The sequence below is a fragment of the Equus przewalskii genome, chromosome 6 (assembly GCF_037783145.1).
Source record: "Equus przewalskii isolate Varuska chromosome 6, EquPr2, whole genome shotgun sequence".
NCBI lineage: Eukaryota > Metazoa > Chordata > Mammalia > Perissodactyla > Equidae > Equus > Equus przewalskii.
Window position 1 is genome coordinate 66,065,637 of NC_091836.1, and position 23,984 is coordinate 66,089,620.

Consider the following 23,984-nt stretch of genomic DNA (forward strand, 5'->3'; position numbering starts at 1 on the left):
ACTGGATATTGCCAGGGTCCAGCCTACCTGCCCAGGTCAGCGGGAAAGGGACCTAAGTTGGCTGAATTCTTTGATCCTTAAGCAGTCTTCAGAGGGAGGCCGTCATCTCCTGGGTCTTACAAATGAGGAGGAGGCTGAGACTCTGAGAGGTGACAAGAGGCAGTAACAGCTTTCATTTACCATTTGCCAGGCACTGGGCTAAGTACTTTACACTCATTTTCTCTTTGAATCCTCTCATCTCATGAGATTTATCCCCCTTTTACTTGGTAGTCTCTGCAGTCTCTTTTATTCCGTAATATTTCAGCTTCTTCTTAATGCTGTTTATTTGTTGGCGACACCAGATCATTCATACTACAGAAAGTCTCACAGCCTAGGTTGGGTAATGGTTCTTCGGAGCATCATCTCACTCTCGGGGCTCCAGACCTTCTATAATAAGCTAGCATACAGCTCTAGAGGTTTAACGAAATTTGGGTTCAATTGTTTCAGGCAGGACTGGTTCATAAGTACTTTCTGTTACATCTCATCAGGAGGCACGTAGTGGTCAGTTGTCCTCCTCCTAATGATGTTAAGATTTAGTGACGTTAAAGCAATGCAAGAATGCTGACTTTCTAATATTCCTTGATGAAGTGGAGCTCTTCTTTAAGGAAGAACTTTCAGGTTCTGGCTCTGATCCATCTCCGGTAAGATGGATCAGCCATAGAATCTGAACAGAAGGCACAGAACAGCTACCTGAGGACTCTGAAAGTAAACAGCAGCAGCCAGACTGGGGAGGAAAACTAGAATTTGGAGTGCTGCTGAATTAGCTCTGAGTTTACTTTTTTTTCTACTCTCCTCTGGTATCCTCCAGCCTTGACTCAAGGCAGCGAAAACCCGGAAGTGGGCATCAGCACAGACTGAACTCTGGAGAAACCCTCCATCTCGGGCTTGAGGAGCGAGTAAGGGGTCTCCTGAGAGTGGCAGCAGAGGCCCACAGACACCTGAAACTAGGGGAGGGGGAATCTCTGATGGGAGGATCGAGGGTCTCAGCAGTGAGGGGGAAGCCCTGCTACTTTTGTTCTCTCTCTGTCCTCCCACCAGATGGCGCCAGATGCAGGTGCAGAAGTTACAGGACGTGCATGACAGAAAGGGGGTAAAGAAAGCCCCCGATTTCTGGTTGGAAAACCACAAAGGGAGCCTCAGAGGAACACAAAGTTCCAGGGAGACTGTGGAGGGGGAGGAGCTCAGGACAGTGGACCCCCAAGTTGATTGTGAACTCCTGGACCCACTCTAGCTGCACATCCACAGATCTGGCCCTAAGCAGTATACCATGAACTTTAGGAACTGAACTGAGAAAGAGGCTATGGCCCAGGTCCCAGACTGGCCATTGGATGGCTCCCGTGCAGAACAGGTCCAAATAGCCTGACAAAGTCTGTGAAAACTGAACATTGAAGCCATAATCCACAGAAAGCTGATCAGAACTTGTGGCCTGAACCCAACCTAGGAAAATGCTTGCTTTTGAATTTTTTTAATTCTCCATAGAATTTAAATAAAATCCAGATATTTATAACATAATATTCAAAATATTGAGATACTTGGCATAGGAAGAACCGGGAAAATCTCAACTCAGCTAATGCTGAGATGACACAGTTGTTGAAATTATCCTACAAAGACTTTAAAACAGCTGTTATAAAAGTGCTCCAAAAGTAAGGATGAGTACTCTTAAAGCAAACGGAAAGACAGAAGTTCTCAGAAAATGAATAAAAGACATAAAGAAGAAACAAATGGAAATTTTACAACTAAAAAATACATTAACCAAAAGTTTAAAACTCCCTGGGTGGGCGCAGTGTGGCAGAATGGAGACGACACAAAAGAATCGGTGAACTTGAAGACAGGTTGATTAAAAGTATCCGATTGGAACAACATGGAGAAAAAAGATTGGGAAAAAGAAATGAAAGGAGCCTCAGGGATCTGTGATACCACATGAAACGTCTAACATTTGGGTCACTGGAGTCAGAGAAAGAGAAGAGATAGCGTAATGCAGAAAACGTGCTTGAAGAAATAGGAGCTGAAACTTCCAAAGCTGAAGAAAAATGTGAGCTTCCCTATGCAAGAGGCTCTGAAAATCCCAAACAATATAAATGTCTGTCTGCCAAGCCTGTTGGCATTTGGGGATCTGCTCGTGAATCTGCAGGGGCCACACCTGATAAGGCATTACCTACACTGAGGTAATTCTACATAGGAAAAGGTAGGAACCCAAGCCAAATGTGAGTGAGGAACTGAGAACTCACGTTGTAAATCAAGTTTCCAATATTATTGTTGATGATAAGCAACTGCATTATGCAATTGTGAGTCTAAGTCAGTTTCATAAGAGAATTTTCCAATAATTAAGCAATTGTTTGGACATTTCTTAAACTATCAGGGTAATATTTTTGTTGTTCAGAACTTCAAACCGTTCTATCAGTGAAGAACTTCAGTAAACGGGAGTTCATTATATTATTAAAAAGAAATGAATAAACTAATAAATGGGGGGGGGGTGGCCCCATGGCCGAGTGGTTAAGTTCGCAGTGCTCTGCTTCAGTGGCCTGGGGTATCACAGGTTTGGATCCTGGGTGCAGACCTACACACTGCTCATCAAGCCATGCTGAGGCAGCATCCCACACAGCACAACCAGAAGGACCTACAACTAGAATATACAACTATTTACTGGGGGACTTTGGGGAGAAGAAGGAAAAAGGGGAGGAAAAAAAGAAGACTGGCAACACTTGTTAGCTCAGGTGCCAATCTTTAAATAAATAAGTAAATAAGAGAGGGCTTGGGAAGCATCAATGATATTAATATATTATAAACCAAGAATTATAATTAATCCAATTTGGTACACCTGAAGAACAATTGGAAAAAAATAAAATAATTATAGAAATTTCCAGAAGGATAGAAGAAAAAGGAGGAGGAGGAGAAGGTGGAGAAAGAAGAAGAGGGAGAAGAATTTTTTTTCCAACTATTTAACTCTGAAATACAATTCATATAGGAAAAGCAGGTCACATTCTTGATTCTTTCTGCCCTTGGTTTATCAATTTTCAAATCAATTAATTGGTACTCTAGTTGTATATATATATGTATATATACACATGTATATGTATATACGTATATGTATATATATATGGTTTAAAAATAAAGTCAGTTTTTTCAAGTATGATCATGAACTAATGAATTTTTATGATGTGATGTGTTTCAGTTGACTGCATTGTGATGTGCAAATGGTCCATCTTAGGCCAGGTGGCTCCTATGTCCTTTGGACATAATCCCAATGTTTTATATGGCTTCCTTGCTTTCTAACAGCGTAAGATATCCCAACCTCACTTTGTACATTTCAAATCCAGAACTGGAATCAGTCATTTCTCAAAGGATCTCTGGTTCCTTTTATTGAGAAATTGTATTTAGATACCACAGTCTGGGAGATAGGGATGCTCATTTCTACAAGGTTTTCATGGCTTCTAGGCCTTTTCAGTGAACAGAGCAAGAAAAATTATATATTTTTTTAATGTGGAGGGAAATCATAAATTCTTACTATATTTCTGATTGAAATTAAAAAATTACATGGTTTTACTTCCTTGACTTTATACTTGGTTTTCTTTCCTCTTGAGCTGAAAATCTTGCTTTCAAAACACATTAACACAACTACTTATTTACCTCACAATAATCCTATAATAGTTTCAACACGACAAGAACTACAAGACTACTGACTATAGTGTAAGATTTCTCTGCAGTATTTTTTGTCTTTGCTTTTGTTGTAGTATTTTATATCATTTGAAGAAATTTTTTCTCAGTGTGGTTATGCCACCGCCCTGGTATAGTCTGGCTCATTTGATTCCATTTGTTTTTTATTGTTAAGAACTAATATTATTCTTTCTTCATTTAGTTTTATTTTTTTAACTATATGAAACATTTACATGGCTCCAAAGACAAAACTATATAATCACCTAAATTTACAGAAATCTCACATCTATGTCTACCTCTTCTCCATCCTGTTCTTTTCCTCCTCTCATACATAACAATTTATTAGATTTTAGTTTAATGTTTCATTTTCTCTTTTTTGATGTATTTATTTATTTAGCAAGAATTAGCACACTCTGAGCCCTGTTCTGTACCTTGCTTTTTTTCTTTTAACAACATATCCTAGAAACCACTCTATTTCAGTAGATAGTGATCTTTTCATCACTTTTTGGAGCTTCAGAATACTTCATTAGGTGGATGTACCATCACTTCTTCAACTAGTCCCCTATTGATGGACATTTTGGGTTATGTCCAATCATTAGTCATTATAAACTAAACCACAGTGTTGTGCTTAGGTCATACTTCATTTTTGTCCGTCTAGCTGTAGAATCAAATCCCTGGAAGTGGGATTGCTGAGTCAAAAGGCAAATGAATATATAATTTGGATAATATGTCACCAAATTCCCTCCCAAAGTTGTTGTAACATTTGGATTTCTACCAGGAAGGCATCAGAGCGCCAGAGTACCTGTTTCCCTCACAGCCTTCTCAACAGAATACGTTGTCAAAATTTTGGATTTTTGCCAATCTCATACATGAAAATTGATAAGTCAACACACTTTTAGTTTTGATATCATTATGGTTGAGGTAGAGCATCTTTTCACATGTGTAAAAGCTTTTCTTTTGTTTCTATGAAATGTATGTTCCTATCTTTTATGCATTCTTCAGAAGAATTGTTGGTCCTTTTTTCCCTCAATTTTTAAGTTGTTTAGGCCTTTATTTGTGATTTGAGTGGCAAATATTTTTCTAGTTGTCACTTGTCTTTTAGCTTTGCTTGTGATGAGTTTTGCTGTGCAAAAAAATAAATTAGTTAGTATTTGCTTTAATTGCTTCTAGATTTTGAGTCATAGGAAAGTTTTCCTTCACCCAGGTTATTAAAGTGGTGGAAACACTGAAACTGTAATTGACAAGTTGCTGAAGGCTCAGTGTGGACTAGTTGGAGAGTTAAGAACTCTGGGCCCAATCTTAGGGAGCCCCCATACTTGTACGAGTTTTACCTCCAGGAACCCCACCAGATTCTTAGGGTGAAGATCAGAGAAAAATACCCTCAGGCTTCCAGCAGGGGAAGGAGAAAAGCAACCATCGTGAAATATACCCAAAGCATCCTGTTCTCCTTAACAAAAGCCTGCCCTTCAGGGAAATTATTTTACCAGGGCCTCACCTACCTGGAGGAAGAGAAATACTCAACTCCAGACCCTTCTAGACTTTCCATCTCACCTAAGGGGGAAAAAAGCTGACAAGCCCTTGTGAAGGTCATAGCTGTGGGACACAGGCTAACGAAAGGACTGAACCCTAATCACCATATCAGTATCAATCAGGCTTCTGTATAACAGGAGATTACTACAAAGAACTGCAAAGTTCGGACCTTATTTACCTCTTGTTTAACTCTTATTTAAGAAAGAGTCTCTAGGGAAATCCAAAGACAAATGGGAGACAAAAACAAGCACTATAGTGGAAATTTTAGCCTCCAACAACAGCAGCTGCAGCAAACAGTATACAATCTAACTCTTAAACACAAAACCTCACATAAAGGCCTATTTAACTCAGTTCCTTTTAACTGATACATCATATCCAGCTTTCTACACGCACAAAAAAAGATACAGCATGCTGAAAGGCAAAAACACAGTCTGAAGAGACAAAGCAAGCTTCAGAATCAGACTCAGATATGACAGAAATTTTGGAACTATTAGACTAGGAATTTAAAATAACTATGATTAATATGCTAAGGGCTCTAATAAAAATGTGAACAACATGTAAAACAGATGGGTAATGTGAGCAGAGAAATGGGAACACTAAGAAAATTCAAAAGGAAATTCTAGAAATCAGAAACAGTGTAACAGAAATGAAGAATGCCTTTGAGGGGCTCATCATCAGACTGGACGGAGCGGAGGAGAGGATCAAGTCTGAAGACGTGTCAACAGAAACTTCCCAAACTGAAAAGGAAAGAGAAAAAAGAATGAAAAAATAATGGAATGGAAGATCCAAGAACTGTGGGACAATTACAGGAAGTATAACATATGTGTAATGGAACACCAGAAGGAGAAGAAAGAGAGAAAGGAACAGAAGAAATATTTGAAGTAACTAATAGCTGAGAATTTTCCAAAAGCAATGACAAACACCGTCCCACAGATCCAGAATGCCCAGAGAACATCAAGCATGACAAATTCCAAAACATTTACACAAGGCATATTATGTTGAAACTACAGAAAAATCAAAGACAAGAAAATCTTGAAATAAGCCAGGAGGGGGAAGAACGCTTATCTATAGAGGAATAAGAATAAGAATTCTATCAGACTTCTTTTCAGAAACCTTGCAAGTAAGAAGAGAGTGGAGTGAAATATTTGGAGTGTTAAAAGAAAAAACCACCAACCTAGAATTCTGTATCCAATGACATTATCCTTCAAAAGGAGAAATAAAGACTTCCCCAGACAAACTAAAATTGAAGGAATTTGTCACCAGTAGATCTGCCTTGGAAGAAATGTTAAAAGTTCTTCAGAGAGAAGGAAATGACATAGGTTAGAAACTGGGATCTACATAAAGAAAAGAAGAGCATTAGAGAAGGAATAAATGAAGATAAAACTTTTTATTTTTCTTATTCAATTGATTTAACAGGTAACAATTTGTTCAAAATAATACCAATAATATTTGGCAATTATAGCTTATGGATAATGAAATGGTTGACAGCAGTGTTATGAGTGGAAGACAAACAAAAAGCAAGCAAACAAATGGAAAATAGTTACAAATATGGTAGATATGAAACCAACTATACCAATAATCACTTTAAATTTGAATGTTCCAAATGCATCAAATAAAAAATAGAGACTACCAGAATGTATTAAAAAAACAAGACCCAAATATATGTTGTCTACAAGAAGCCCACTTTAAATATAAAGACACTAAAAATAAAGGAATGGAGAAAGACATACTATGCTGATACTAATCAAAAGGAAGCTGGAGTAACTATATTAATTTCAGAAAAAGCAGACTTCAGAGCAAGCAAAATTATCAAGATAAAGGAGGACATTACATAATGATATAGGGATCAGTTCTCCAAGAAATCTTAGCTTTTCGATTCAATGGCTGTTTGGATGTGAGCAGAGCAATGGGGCTAGTGACAAAAAAGGGGGTGCGAAAGAGGATTATGAAAGGTCATGAGGAAACTTTGCAGGGTGATGGATATGTTCACTATGTTGACTGTGGTGAAGCTTTCATGGATGTGTAGATGTGTCAAAACTTGTCAAATTGTATGCTTTAAATATATGCAGGGTTTTTTTATGTCAATTATAACTCAATACAGCTGTTTAAATTTTTTTAAAAATCTATGCCGTCATCATCCTGCTCTGACTGAAAGCCAGTATTCCTTTTCTACAGTTAAGGAATTCAAAGCACAGAGAGGTTAAGTAACTTGCCCAAGATCACACAGCTACTAAGCAGCCACGTCAGGATTTGAAATTAATCTGACTCCAGAATCCATGCTCTTAACCACTTTGCCTGACTGAATTAGCCAAGGTCCACGTTTCCATTGCCAGTTCTGGAGCTGGCCCAGAGAGCGCGCCTAGGGAATGTTTGCTACTGTTGAAGTAACACTTGACGACAGGCACACCCTCAAGCAATTCAGATAGAGAAATCCCAGAAAAGGCGAGTTGAGTTATCTGTGTCGCAGAAATCAGCTTACATGCCTGCAGGTGTAATGGGGATGTGGTGGGGACTATACATGTGTGAGTATCACATTTGAGTCTTTTGGATCTGAAACTGGACCCTTCCCTGATAGCCTCCCTCCTTCCCCGGCCACACGCACCCACAGTGCCCAGCACCTGTCATCCCCCTTCAGAGCTCCCGGCCACACACTCTCAATACTATAATCAGAGAATATGTTGGGGAGGTGAGTCGACTATACCTACTACAGATTAGAAGGAAGAATACTGCTGTTTGGTTAGGTGGAATCATACATTCTGGAGTCAGACGACCCTGGGATTGAATGCCAGTTCCATTACCTACTAGATATATGACCTTGGGCAAGCCGCTTACCTTCCTGATCCTCAGTTTTCCCAAATATAAATTGGGAGCAATGTACTTACCTCATGGAATTGTTGTGAGTTTTAAATGAGATAAAATATGTTGCTTATCTTGCACAGGACCTGGCACATACCACATCCCATATTCACAGTAAACAGTGGTTGCTATTAGCATTGTATCAACATCATTATCCTATGGAAGGGATTTCACACAGTAAGTTGTGAGACACTAGACTAGATCACACGATGAGTTCATTGTTACCTTATGAGAGCTTTCAAACGGAGGATATGCCCCATCATTTGCGTTGAATTTGGAGTGGTCCTGCCAAAATCAGTGGGATGGAGTAAATGATCTCAGTGATTCATTCTGATGCTGATATTCTGTGATTTTGAAACTTTCATGGATAAACAGAGAGTTGGGAGGGACCAAATGGACAGATGGCAGTCATAGTTGTGGGCTCCCCTGTAAATAAGCTCCTTGAAGGTAGAAACAAAGATGGCTTCGTCTGTGTTCCCGGGACCTGAGACAAGTTCTGACCCACAACAACTGTTCAGCAAACACTTATTAAATCAGTCAACCCCTTCGCCAGGGCTTTAGGTTGCTGGTGGCAGGTCATCAGTCATTTCTGTTTCCGATAGCTTAGGCTAAGAGAAGTAAGAATGCATCCCATGAGCCAACAATAACATAAATCTTTCTGTGTAGAATAGTCTTTTTTTTCCCTAAATATTGGCACCTGAGCTAACAACTGTTGCCAATCTTTTTGATTTTCTCCCCAAATCCCCCCCAGTACATAATTGTATATTTTAGTTGTGGGTCCTTCTAGTTGTGGCATGTGGGACACCACCTCAGCATGGCCTGATGAACGGTGCCATGTCCGCGCCCAGGATCTGAACTAGTGAAACCCTGGGCCGCCAAAGTGGAGCGTGCGAACTTAACCACTCGGCCATGGGGCCAGCCCCTAGAATAGTCTTATTATCCCCTTTCAGCTTAATCCAGTTCAAAATTACTTGAGAACCTACTTATGCAAGTTACTTAAGAACAACTTAGTATGAAAATTGTTTTAAAAGATGTCATCTACTAAATAAAAATTAAATACTCTTATCAATAACATATTGTTGATGCATGCTTATCCAGTTCTTCCCCTCCTTTGCAGACTGTCCAGTCCCCCTGACCCAGCACAAGGGTCCATTGATTTGCTAACACCCTCCTCAGAATACTCATCATCGTTCCAAGCCCCTGCTCCCTGGATGCCACCTGAGCTCCTGACCTTTCCATATTTTCTCTTTGTCACCAGGTTCTGAACTGAAGCCACAAATGGGAGACGCTATTTGCTCTGATTTTGTAGCTCTGGTTTTCCTCTTGCCTGATGCTTACTTTTCATTTGACTTTTTACAGAAAGAGAAGGGAAAGGGCTCTAGATTTCTTGAAGGGATCAGACCCTTTTACCTTCGGAACTCCTTTTATAATGTCAATGTTTTAAAACTATCAAACTAAACAGGGCAGATTTTAAGCAAGCTTATAGATTAGGATCTTTGCAATATGTTACAGCTAAATGTCTGAACTGGATGTCAACATTAATCAAAATGGCCAGCTAAGAATTGAAATGATATAGGAGCTTCTTGGGTCCCTAACATTCAAGAGGTAATGTTGCATTAGCAGATGTCAAAGTTAACAATGTCAGCCAACTAAACGTGGACCCTCCTGAGCATATGTTGGATGTTAGCTGATCAGTCATTGATCAGTGATTGATATTAATCATGCTTTGGACAGTAAACAGACAATCTATAAACACCCAGTTGGCACCAAGGAAGAAAACTTATTCTGTTTTCTTCTATTGCTATTGAAGCCATCACCATATTTCTTGTCATACTTAAAATAAGTTCATTGACTATGTTCTGTCTACACCTTGTACATACTTCTGTGGTTGGGATTTACTGCCATCTATTCTAATTATTTATCTTTCTCCCATACTAGCTGTAAGATTCTCAAATGCAAGGATTGTGGTTTATTAATATCTTCCAGGCCTACAATGGACTAAGCAGGGGCTTGGGAGTAAAATAAGATTTGGATTTAAATCCTAGTTTCAGAACTTAGTGTGTCATTATGGGCCAGTTTCTTAACTTCTCTGAGCCTCATGATACTAATCTGTGAAGCAGGAATTTTAATACCTACCTAGAAGAGTTGATAGGATTAAACGACATCACTGACTATATCAGAGAGGTTCTTTGGTTAAAAACATCAAAAAGAAACTACATTATTAAGAATCTTTGGTTATAAACAACAGAGATAAACTCTGGCGAACTTGAGAGAAAAGGACACGACAACCAAATGCAAGGTGTAATCTGGGACTGGATCCTGGGTCAGAGGGGGAGAATTGTTATAAATGACATTATTGGGACAATTAGTGTAATCTGAAAAATGGACTGTATATTATAAAATGGTATTAGTTGATCTTAAATTTTCTGAATTTGATCATTATGTTGTGGTTATATAAAAGAATATCTTCGTTCTTAGGAAATATACAATGTGGGATGAGGGGTAAAGGACCATGATGTCTGTAACTCTGAAATGGCTCAGGAAAAAATTCTACATATGTAATATAGACATATATGATGTATATAATATAGATGTATAATACACATACACAACTGTATAGACAGAGATAAGAGAGAGAGAACACAATAAAGTAAATATGGCTAAATATAAACAATTAGTGAATCCCAATAAAGGGTATGGGAGTACTTTGAACTCTTCTTGTTACTCTATATTACTCTGAAATAAGTTCAAAATAAAAAAGTTCTTTTAAAGAGAAAAGAAGGGAGTTATTGAAATAATCATGGAACTCTCAAAATCAGCAGGAAGCCTGGAAAACCAGGCTCGGAAACTAGACAGGAACCAGGACAGGGACTATTCAACTGTCAGAGTACAGCACCAGGAAAAATGACTTTCCTCCTCTCTTCATCACTTTGCACAGGACTCACAATGCCAGGAAGAGAGAACTGTTCTGTCTTTACAGTACAAGGGTGGGGGATAGGAGCTGGCAGAATGAGTTTCCAGAGGGATTCACTATTATATCGCTCAAAACCCAGGACAGTGCTGGCTCAGCACATAGTAGGTGTTCAAAAATAATTTGTAATGCACACTTATATTCTAGCACATAACAGGCACATGAGGAATCTGCACAGGAGTATTATTCCCCTTCCTTCCCTTTCCTACCTCCAGTTCTGAGCGCTTAACCAAGCACACAGCAGCTGCTCTAAAATAGTTGCTAACTGCACCATAGCACTGGCATGGCACGCAGGAACGACTGCGGCCTCACTGTGTGAGTGTGCTCATTCAGCGAGCATACCTTCTTCCTTACTGACGAGTGGACACGTGACCTGCTTCCCAGACAGGCAACAGCTTCAAGTGTCTATGCCAAAATAGAGGGAGAAGGGCCAAGAAAGTACCTGTAGTGGCCTGATCCTAGAGTCACCACCGCTTAATCAAGGTGAGATTTGGGGAGTAAGTCTCAATCTTTCTAAGTCTTGGTATCCTCACGTATAAAATAGGATGTTATAGAGTGCTTGCCTTAGGCCACTCACCCCCAGGAGAACTCCCTAATGCTGCCTGACAATCATAACATATTTCCCTAGTGCATTCGCTCTTCCACTTCTCTAGGTAATTATTTCATGCTTTCTCCTCTCTCTTTCAATCATCCACATCTTCCCCCACCCTCAGGCTTAGCTGATGAAGCTTCCCTTTAATGATTCTCAGAAGTGCCACTTCTGAGAACTACTGGTTATATTCCATTTTCCAGAATTTAGCTACCTAGTTACATGACAATGCCTACCTGCTAGGGAAGCTAGAGAATGTCTTTACTATGGGGGCCACGTGTCCAGATACAATTCTAGGCTTTGGTTACTAAAGGGAGGAAAATGGATATCGAGAGATACTAGCAGTTTTCACTATAATGGATGTATCATACTGTTTCCTGAGGCTAACGACATCACTTCAAAATTAGGACTGAGAGCCTCAAGTGAGCCCCGGTTCTATCTGGCAATCAAAACTATCTTTCTCCAGTCCATCTACTCTCCCACCCTCCTAAGTGGTCATTTCATAGTCTTTTCTCTCTTTCAAAACTTCAACACCTGCTTCACCTTCCTCTTTCTCTCCCCCCTACTCCACCCCCAGAAGACCTTGCATCCCATTTCATTGTGAAATAGAAGCAAATTAAGGACTTCCACTAGCTCCCATTACCACATAGACCCACGAGGCTGCGTGTGTCTCCATGTCCTCTACCTTGTCCTGTAAGTATAGATAAGCTGCTCATAACGTTCTTAGCTAAGCCTAGCCCACCACTGACACACCAGATCCCACCCTCTCCCACCTACTCAAACACATCCCTCCAGGAATTCTCTTCTCTCTTTCCTGCATCCATTTTTTCCTCTCTTCTAGATCTTTCCCTTCTGGTTTCTGATCCAGCATGTAAGGAGCTTGGATGTTGTCACTGCTGTCCTCGCAACAAGAAAAAAAGCTAAATAAACTGAAAATCAACAGCTCTTCTTTGATCCATCAGAGAATTGAAGTCACAAGGCAAATCGCTGCACCCAAGATTGGCGAGACAGACAAATTTCTTTAAAAATACAGCTTACGAAAATGGACACAAAAAGAAGTAGGAAATCTGCACAACATCATATTTATAAAGCATGCTAAATTTGTAATTCAAAACCTCATGAAGAGAGCTCTAGGTCCACATGGCTACGTTGGTGAATTCTATCAAACATTTAAGGAAGAAATAATACCAATCTTACACAAACTCTTTCAAAAAATAGTTTCCTGTGCCTGTTGAAATTTCTCTGTCTCAAAAAATATGTATCTTTTTCCAATTGACTTGTTTAAGTTAGGATCCAAACAGGGACCCACACATTGCATTTGGGTGATCCATCGCTTTTCCCTTAATCTATAATGTCCCTTCTCCTTTTTTAATGCTTTTCGTTGTTGAACATGCTGATTCATTTGTCCTTTAGAATTTCCTAAATTCCAGATTAGCCTTGTTTCTTTCTCATGCTAGTATTGAATTTGTTCCTCTAACTCCCATACTTCCTGTAAACTGGCATTTGATGTAGAGCAAGGGTTGGCAAACCATAGCCTGCAGACTAAATCCAGCCCCTAGCCTATTTCTGTAATTCCTGAAAGCTAAGAATGGTCATGTATATTTTTAAAGTCTTATAAAAGCAAACCAACACACAAGGAAAACAAAGAAGAACATGCGATAAAAACTGTATGTAGCCTGTAAAGCCGAAAATATATACGATCTGGCCTTTTGGAGAAAAAGTTTGCCCACCACTGATCTAGAGACTCCATCAAATTTATTTCTTTGTTTGCTTCTATTTGTAAGAATTCTCCACATAGTATTCTAAGTATGCTAAGTATATCCTACTATATCACATCAGGAGGCATATAATGTCTCATTGTCACACTTTTAGTAATGTTAAGATTAGTGATTTCAGAGGTGTCAGACTGACCCATTCCTTATAAAACGCCTTATTAATATTTCTCCTTATTGTTTTAGCATCCACTGATGATTGTTGCCTAGATATTTCATTAGACATTGTAAAATGGTGATTTTCTAATTCCATAATTCCCTTTGCATTTTTTAGTTGGAATTCTTCAACACAGAATAACCTTTCCCTTATTAACTATTTGGCTCTCCTTCAAAATACATCCAGAGTCCAAGCACTTCTTAAGACTTCCACTGCTACAGCCCTGTGCAAACCACTATCATTTCTCTTCTGGGTTATTGCAGTAACTTCCTACCTGTTCTCTCTGCCTCTGCCTTGGCCCCTCCCACTTTGATCTATTCTCAATGCAGCAGCCATTTTATTAAGACATTTTTATTAAGATATAAGTCAACTTAGGGCTCCCCATCTCACTCAAAGTCCATCCTTTGGATAATAAGTCCCTGTGTCATGAGGCTCTTGATTACCTCTCTGACCTCCCACCTCTCTTCCTGCCCACGTGACTCCAGCCACAGACCTCTTTGTTGTTGTTGGAGCCCACCACCTGCCAGCCATGCTCCTTGGTCAGGGTTTTTGCACTTGCTTTTCCCTCTGCCTAGAACCCTCTTCCTTCAAATATCCTCATAGCTTACACCTCCTCCAGATGTTACCTTCTCAACAAGATCTTCCCCGGGCCCTCTGCTTAAAATTGTAATTCTCCCCGGTACTCCCTGTCTCCTTTTCCTGCCTTAATTCTTCTCTATAGCACGGAAAACAGCATAAGACACTATCCGGTTTACTTCTTTATGTGCTGACAGTCTCTATCTACTACAAGAAGTTAAGCTCTATGAGGACAGGGATATCTGTCTAGATTGTTCACTGCTGTATCCTCAGCACCTATAAGAGTGCCTGGTACATAATACTTTGTAAATAAGTGGATGAATAGAATTGTTGAGGATTAAATGAGATGATACATCTAAAGCCCTTAGTATAGTGAATAGTAACTATTGGTATTAACATTGTTGTTATGAATCATTTTATTTCCTCTGTGTGAATCCACTTATACATCTAAGTCAATTGTGACTTTCCAGAAAAGGGCTATGGGTCAGTATAGGACAACACTCTTTCAGAGAGTGCTGACTTTTCCATAGAAGGCTTCACAGAAAATCATCTTTTTAAAATCTTTGACTGTCATTACAAAGGCTCTTTTCCCTAAAATCTCAATAAATAAAAAAGAACAAGACTTTTCCCAGACTCAGATTATATTGCTGTCAGCTTCCAGCCTCTGGGTGGGATAAAAGTTCATTTATTGCAATTCTTTTTCTCTCCCTACAACAGAAGGGAGGAGTACATGATAACAGTCTTTTCAGGTTCTGCTGGTTTACTAAAGGGGAAAAGGCAAGTTTAACTTGGATTTATTTTTTGTTTTGTTTCTAAGAATATTTTTTACTGTCAATGTATTACATTTTGGCTCCATTATGGGTTAAATTGGCTTCGTTTTTTTATTATCCTTTTTTTATTGAGCTATATTTGATATATAACGTATTAGTTTTAAGTATACAACATAATGATTTGATACATGTATATATTGCAAAATGATCACCACAATAAGTTTAGATAACACTCATCCCACACATAGTTACAACTTTTCTTCTTGTGATGGGAACTTTTAAGATTTACTCTCTTAGCAACTTTCAGATACACAATACAGTATTGTTAACCAAAGTCACTGTGCTATATATTACATCCCCAAGACTTCATTTATCTTATAACAGAAGGGATTAGCCATTTTAAATTGGTGGGCTGAGAAAACCAGAAGGCCCTCTCCAATGTGGGTGGTCATCATCCAATCCATGGAGGGTTTGAATAGAACAAAAAAGACAGAGGAAGGTTGAATTCTCTCTCTGCCCGACTGCATGAGCTGGGACATCCATCTTCTCCTGCCCTCTGTGCTCCTGCTTCTCAGGCCTTCAGACTTGGATTGGAATCTACACCATAGGCTCTTTGGCTCTTAGGCTTTCAAACTACACCATTGGGCGTCCTGGGTCTCCAGATTGCAGAGGACAGATCATGGGACTTCTCAGGCTCCATAATCACGTTAGCCAACGCTTTTAAATAAATAATAAATACCTCACTAACTCATTCACTAATTAACTCACTAACTCACTCACTGACTCAGGGTTCTCCAGGGAAACAGAATAAATAAGATAGATAGATAGATAGATAGACAATAGATAGACAGACAGACAGACAGACAGACATCCTATACAGGATAGAGTGGTGCTGACTACTGGTGGGATGCCTCAGTTCCTTGCCATGTGGACACCTTCATAAGGCTAACTGAGTATCTTCATGATATGGTTACCTGGCAGCCCCCAGAGTAATTGAGGAGGAAGCATAAGAGGCAATGTCTTTTATGACTTATCCTCCGAAGTCTCACACCAACACATCTACTATATTCTTTCAGTTATATGGACTAATCTCATGTGACTAATATGGAAAGGACCATACAAAATTGTAAATACTAGGAAGCAAGGATCATTGGGGCCATCATGGAAGCAGGCTACCACAACAAATCACTAGGAAATGTAAACCAGACTATATAATTTTGCTGGGCTCCATCCAAATTGATAAACATTGAAATATTTTTAAAATGGGGGTGGAATCAACAACTTTATAGTGTAATTTATGATTAGCATATATATATACATATATATGTATGTAGAAATATATACATACATATATCGTACTCCTTTATGATATATATCACATTCTAGTAAGGAATGTTAAATTGCTTAATCTACTATATTGAAAATTAAAATTTTACATTTTTATGTCTGTCAGTGTATATAATTCTGAAAGTAAAGCCCGAAAAAACAACCCTAAATCAGTTTACAGGGAAAGTTACATTATCAGTCAATCTTTCTAACTACTGTTTGTACAGATTGGTGGAACTCAAGGAACTCTGCTAGAAATCTACTAAAAGAAATATCCAAGTCCCTGAATTTTTAGGCATTGCCATTCTTGTGGTAGAATTTACTTACCATCCTTGTTCTACTATACCTTTCAGAAGCTTCTTCTATAGGAAATTCAAAGAAGTTTAGACAGTCATCAGTAATTGTTTTTTCCTGTTTGAAAGACCAGGGCTTAAGCTCATTTTCTTTTTGTGTCTTTAAGTACTTATGTAATTGTCTATTAGTTTTAGACTAATGGTGAATGCTGATGGTCGAACAGATTCCAGGAAAACCTCTCTTCCAGATTCTTACTTATAAGAACAAAATTTTCTTCAGTTAGAATTTGTCTATTTTTAAGCAGAGCCTATTCTTTTCCAAAGATCTCTCTCATTACTCATGACATTATGTACCTCCAAAATTAGGGGAGGGGGTAGTAATCTCTCAGGAGCAGCAGGGAACTTCCTTAAATGAAAACGTATTTGCCAAAAGTCTACAGAAAATGTCATGCTAACAGAAGTGGGATACTAAGGGTGGGGCAGTGGCAGTGGTCTGCCCAAGGTGCAGAGAGAAAGGGGATACACGATTAGAAAATTTTAAAACAATAAAGCCAATCCGATTTTTATTTGCAGTTATAAACTAAAACTCTGTCTGTGATAAAGTATGCCTCCCTGAAAAAAATACCTGAATATCTGTGGAGTCTGTCTAATTTGGAAGCATTTCTTCTTCATATGTAACATTTTTGGAAACTTTGGGGAAAAAATTGTCCATTCTTTTCAATCTCACCTCATCAATGGAAAATGATGCAAATTGTAGGTATAAATTTAGGTATAGGCTGTAAAAAGACTTTCCCAGACAAAATGGAGTGCTCATTATGAAGCTGTGTGCGCATTAAAGAAATTTTGAAAGGCTTACCTCAATCTTTGAAGTTCCATGTGATCCAAAAAAAAATATGAATACAGGAGGATCCACTAAGATTTTATGGTCTGCTGTATGTGATTTTTCTTTTCTTAGTTATCTTGTTTTCTGCTATGAAATTTTAAAGGTTAATTATACACAAAAATATTTGCAAACAAACAGAATCAACCTCAAACATCATACAGTGAAATTCCAGATTGTTCCCTGAAGATCGGCACATAGAAATTGTAGAGAAGGCCATTAACTGACCGTGCGACCAAAAAAAATAACAAAATAAAGATTTTAAATTTTAAAAAGTCAATTTTTAAAGAAGAATGACAGGAAAAATGACAAAAGATGCTGGTCTTACATTGCCAAAAGAAATCAAAAGGGTAATTTTCACTGTCTTAACAATTTTCTTCAAGAACTGGACACTATTTCTAAAGCAGAGGATCAACCAATGTCACAGCTTGCTATCATTCAGCCGTTTTCTCACAATTCCCTATTGTAAAGACAACGTACAGACTGGGTGAAGATATTTAGAACTCACATAACTGAAAAGAGTGCATATCTAAAATATGTACACAAGACCTTGTATAGATTAATAAGAAAATCAATAAGAACAAAAGACAGACTACTCAGTAGAAAAATGGGCAAAAGACTGAATCAATTCACCAAAGAAAGCCCAATGAAAATAAACATTGAAAAGATGCTCAACTAGAATGATAATTGGGGAAAGGCAAATTAAAACTGCCATGAGATACAACTACACCTCCAACAATATGGCTAAATTTAAAAGTCTGATAAGACCAAGTGCTGACGAGAACATAAAGCAACAGGAATTCTCATACATGGCTACTCACACTTTGGAAAAAGTTTGGCTCTATTTACTAAAGCTAAAATTCGTATATCCTATGATACAGCAATTTCCTAGATATTATACCCATCTTAAATAGATCCACATGTACAAAAACATTCATAGCAGCATTAACTTCTAATAACCCCAAACTGGAAAAAATCCAAAATTCCATCAACAGAATGGATAAATCAATTGGGTTATAGTCATAAAATGGGATACCATACGGCAACGAAAATGAACAAACTATAGCTACAGGCAATAGTACAGTTGATTCTCACAAAAATAGTGAGCAAAAAAAATCATATGCAAAATAATACACACTGTATGATTCTATTTACATAAAGTTCAAAAACAGGCAAAATTAAACTATAATGTCTAGACTACATACTGAGGTGGTAAAACTATAAAGAAAAGCAAGGAAAAGGTTACCAAAAAGGTCACGAGAGCAGGGAAATTGTGATTGCAAAGAGGAAGGTGCTAGAAGAGTGCTGGAGATATTCTTTTCTTGACCTGGATGGTGGTTGCACAGGCACTCATTTTATAAATATTCATTAACTATACATTTACATTTTGTGCATTTTTCTGTTATGTGCATCCTAACAAGAACATTTTTTAAACCTCCTTTTATCTTCGGTAGTGAAAACCCAGGCAATAACTATATGCCAAATTACCCCAAATAATAAGGCATAAAAACTGATATGTTTTACATATTAATCTATTTGCAAGGGATGTTACAATTTCAACCCCATTTTAGGAAATGCAAACATTTACCAATGAGGCAGCCAATTAACAAGTATCAAACTCCAGAATTAAATGTGCAAAATCAGAATTTGTAACAATCCATCTAGCGGCAGGCTGTGTCCAATCTCTGCTAAATTTAAATTTTAAAGGGTCATAAAACCATAGGCACTCCTGGGAGTATGTTTTCATTAATCTGCAATGTGGTCACAGAGCATTATAGAAATCTATTTTCTAAATTTTCCAGGTCTTTGCCAAACACACAGAACGTACCACGGATGGCAAAACCACAGTGAGCAAGATCGATATCTCAAAATGGTGGTGAGGAGAGTGGACACATAAAATGACATTAAAGATATTTTTAAAACAAATTTATGGTCTTAATTTGGTGTTATTTCTAGGAATTTATCTTGCAGGTATACAAATTCTGTATGCACAGTGTATACACAACATAGTACAGGTTTCAAGAGAAAAGATTGAAAACTTAAATATCCACAGTAGGGAAAGCAAGTGTAGTTTAGCCATATAATAGAGTAACATGCTTCAATCACAAGTTATATAGAAGTTCTATATTTAGTTATGTGGGGAGATCTTTAAAATACATTAAGCAAAAAAAACAGCAGAACAAATAAAGACTAGATTTAATTGCATGTGTACATATGTAACATACATATATGTAGATAAACACATGAACACATACATGTACTTTTATGTCTAGAAAATTTATGTAAAGATAAATAGTAGTTATCATCAAGGATGGTACATGGAAGCAGGGTGGTGGAAAATTTCTTTTTTATACCATACGTTACTGCCTAAACTTTTTTTCTCCCATGTTTGTATATTATTTTTTTAGAATAGTAACAAAAATTAGTTAAATTTTTCAGAGGAAACTTTAAAACCTGCAGTATGTAAAAGTTCCAGCAAGCACTTGTACCCTGCACTAACCAGATCCTCCTTTTGGGGCTGACAGGAGACTTAGGCGGGGGCCTAATGCTATTCACTGGGCCAACATGGGAGGGCTCAGGACAGTGGATTTCAAACTTTTTCTTGCCTATCCATAGTGGGAAATATATTTACATCTCGCATGCTAGAATTTTCACAAAACAGCACTTATTCTAACTACCCAAGATACACACAAATATATTGTTTTCTATTCTGCTGGTCGAAACTCATTACACGGATTTTGTGAATCATAATTATGGTTTTACTATCCAAATATGCAAGTCCCCAGCACCATGATCACAGCTGGAAAACATTGGTTTAAGGGAGCTTGAGCTTATCTCCAGTTTAATTCTAGCTCTTGTGCCTAGAGAGGGCTGAGGCCACCAGAACGCTCCTGATCCAGGAGGAGTGAGGCATGGCAGGGTGGTGTGGGGTCTGCCGGGAAAGGGCCTCGGCCTCAGCAGAGCCAGCTGAGGAAGGGGCTCCTTCTACACTCCTGAAATCGTGTTCCACCCTCTGCCCACTGATGCCTCCCTCTTTTGCAACCTGCAAGGCAGCTTGGACTGTAGGTTGGTTTTTTGTTAGTTTGTTTTGTTTTGTTTTACAGTTTCTCTGAAAATACACTGGAAGTTTAAATCTAAAAAAATAGTAATAAAGGTAATGTAGCATAAGAAAAGAAGTTGAAGCCTCAAAGTAAGGAGCTCCTGAAACCAAAGGGAAGAAACCAAGGAAAGGATGAAATCCAACTACAGAGCCAGTGAGTCAGAACCATGAGGCACGAGGCCCAGGAATTTGCTGTTTAACAAGCTCTGCTGGTGATTCTTACGCATGCTTGAAGGACGGTACCTAAAAGAAATGTACACAAAATAGACTGAATTAGTCTTGAGCTTTCTACCTTGGGAATCTGATAGAGTTGGCTGATGAAATTGAGAGGACTCCCTAACTCTAAAACTCATAAATGATGGAGAGTGTTCAGGCAGGTACAACACACATTTCTCTATCACAAAAGTCACAAAATGCTTCAGTTAATACCGTCAACAGCCCTGGGAAAGGAAGTCCAGAGTTTAAATGACTTCTCCACAATCCCACAGCTAGTGGGTCATACAGATGAGATTTGAACCTGGACTTTGGATGGCCAGGCTAGTGCTCTTTTCCACTCTGCTGTTCCAAATGATGAGAGTTATGGCTGAAATGGAATTTTGAGAAGAAAAAAAGAGGAGAGAATCAATCATAGACTCTCTAAGACACCAAGATACTCTTTCTTAGCCAACACGGATAAAAATTGGAAAGTCTGACTCTATCGGTTGTCACTAAAGGTATGGAGCTCTGAGAACTCTTGTAAGCCTATTGGAGGGTATATAATTGGAACCATCAATTTGGAGAGCAATTTGGCAGTACCTAGTAAAGCTGAAGATGCATGTAGGCTAGGCTTATGATCCCGCGAAACTCTTTCACGTGTGTCCAGTATATTTCCTACAGCATTCTCACAATCAAAGGCAGATCCAGCTCAGTGGGTTTGGAAGCTTACATAATTTGGGAGGTTCTCTTTAAGAAAAATAATACAGGATTACAATATTAAAGTAAATATTTACTTAGAATGAGAAAAGAAGCTACAAGAAATTTCTAGAGCCTTGGAAATCTATGTCCCTTCATTCTGAGTTCCTTTACAAATGCTTCCTGATTGCTTCTGCTCTCACTCTACCACTCTCAGCAACTCCCAGCACCGTGGGGAAGAGGGGTATGATAGGGGGAGGGACCACAAGGACATGCAAATAAGGGGCTCTGAGCTTAAATTTCATTAGGTTCGTACTAAATCCACCTCTACTTGTAATAGAAAAACATTGAAAACAGCCCAAATATCTATCAGAATGAGAATGAATAAGTTGTAGTATAACCATATAATGGAATATTAAAAAGAATGGAACTGGAGATACATGGATATATCTCAAAAACTAAATCTGAGGGGCTGGCCCCATAGCCGAGTGGTTAAGTTCGTGCGCTCCGCTGCAGGCGGCCCAATGTTTCGTTGGTTTGAATCCTGGGCGCGGACATGGCACTGCTCATCAAACCACACTGAAGTAGCATCCTACAAGCCACAACTAGAAGGACCCACAACGAAGAACATACAACTATGTACTGGGGGGCTTTGGGGAGAAAAAGGAAAAAAATAAAATCTTTAAAAAAAAAACAAACCTAAATCTGAGTTGTAGAATAATATGTAGACACCATAAGAGTAAGACACCATTTATTTAAAGTTTAAAAATATGCAAAACAATACAAGAGACTGTTTATAGATACACACATTATACATATATATGTACATATACAATATGTGTGTATAAATTAAAGTATAAAAACACACAAGAAAATGATAACAGTAAATTCTGGATAGTGGTTACCTTTATCCAGCAGGAAAGGGGGGAAATGAGACTGTAGAGGGAAATAAGGGAGATTCATTGTATCTGTTTTTTTTTCTTGAAATAAAAGAGATCTGAAGGAAATATGATAAAATATTAATATTTGATTTGACAAACCTAGGTGGTAGGTACCAGGTTTTATTGCATTATTCTCTAAACTTTTCCATATGCAGGCAATAGTTCCTATGTTTTACAAAGAATGTCTCTTGCACTAACCAGGGAAAGAGGGTGATTTAATTCTAGCAACAGACCTGATTCCTCTACTTTTCATACTTAATTTATATTTTTATTGAGGTATATGTAAGTAAAAGGCACATATCTCAAGTTTGTAGCTCAAGGAATGTTTACCTATGTGATCCAGGTAAGCCCACCCGGATCACAACATGGAAGGTCTCCAACTCCCTTCGCCACACAGTTCCCATCTTCCTGGCTGATCTTCATCCTCTGGTCTCAGCTCAGACATCACTTCCTCTGGGAAAACTGCTTTGCTCCCCCAAAGACTTGGCTACTACTGCTTTTCTGTACCTATTCCTTCAATTGACCATTGACTTGTCAGCTTCTTTCTAGATTATGAGCTGTTTTTCTGAAAGTTCTAAACTACAAATGTAATTTCCTTTTCTGCTCTTTGCATGTGCCCTTCAATTTTTCAAGTTAAATTGTATTCACCATTGTTAGTTCCTTCTGAAAAACCCAAGATCCTTTACAGTACTCATCCATTCTTTTTTGCACACTGGACGTCTCCATAATTTCTGCATCAAGTACTATGTTCCTCTACACCCTGAGGTCATGACCTTGAAATCAAGTTTTGGGTATTGACATTTTCATGAGTAGACTCAAGCATAAAGAAAACCCTGAACACTGAGTTGTACTCCATGACAACAGGGGTATCAGAGTAATGCCTGCCTTTTAGAAGTCCTGAAGCTTTGCCAGTTAAGCTGAAACCTCTCATGTGGAGCCTGATTAACATCTTCTCCAAAGTTGATGAGTAATGCTGACAGTGTTCCTTGCACAGACCTGCAGTATCAAAAGGTAACAATAAGGATGTTTCACTTCTGTTCATCACTCCAGGGCACTTCAGGGAACTCCATGGATCACAGAGAGCCTGGAAGGCATGCTAAAGAAGGCAAGTCCTCTTTACATTATAAGAGGAGGAATTGAGGGGTTGCTTAATGACTGGAGTAATAAGCGGATAAGAGCACAGACTCTGGAACCAGACTGCCAGAGTAACTTGGTACAAGCTCGAAAGCTTTCTACTCTCTAATTAGACAGAGGTTCAGTTTCTCCTTTGGAAATGGGATGATGATGCTAACCCTCCTTCAGAGGACTATTGTAAGGATTAAATGAGTTAATGTGTGAAGAGTTCCCGGCGCACAGTAAGTATTCCATAGCACTAGCCATTACTATTACTGACACGGTAATATGTTCATTTTGGAATGATCATTCTGGCTACTGTCTGAAAGGCGATGGATCTAAAAAGGGAAGTGTCATTCCAACATCGAAAATAAAAATAAACAAGCAGGTAATACGATTTGATACAGCACAAGATACATGGAATGATTTGAACTTAGCACCACACACATGAATGCTATAGTCAACTCTCAATGATATGTTTTAAACTAACTATCGCTAATTTTCAGTTTCACCCACTGGTTTCTCT

At 38.5% G+C, this 23,984-nt stretch overlaps 1 protein-coding gene across 4 annotated transcripts in view; it reads left to right on the forward strand.

Moving 5' to 3' along the window:
• TENM4 (teneurin transmembrane protein 4) overlaps nt 1-19,339 on the forward strand; it is a 2,704,309-nt gene extending 2,684,970 nt beyond the window's left edge. For all 4 annotated transcript variants that reach the window (XM_070625767.1, XM_070625764.1, XM_070625765.1 and 1 more), the window contains one exon: nt 19,216-19,339. In XM_070625767.1, the coding sequence (XP_070481868.1) occupies nt 19,216-19,293 (78 nt within the window). In that variant the 3' untranslated portion in view covers nt 19,294-19,339. The remainder of the gene's footprint in view (nt 1-19,215) is intronic.
• The last annotated feature ends 4,645 nt before the right edge of the window (nt 19,340-23,984 follow it).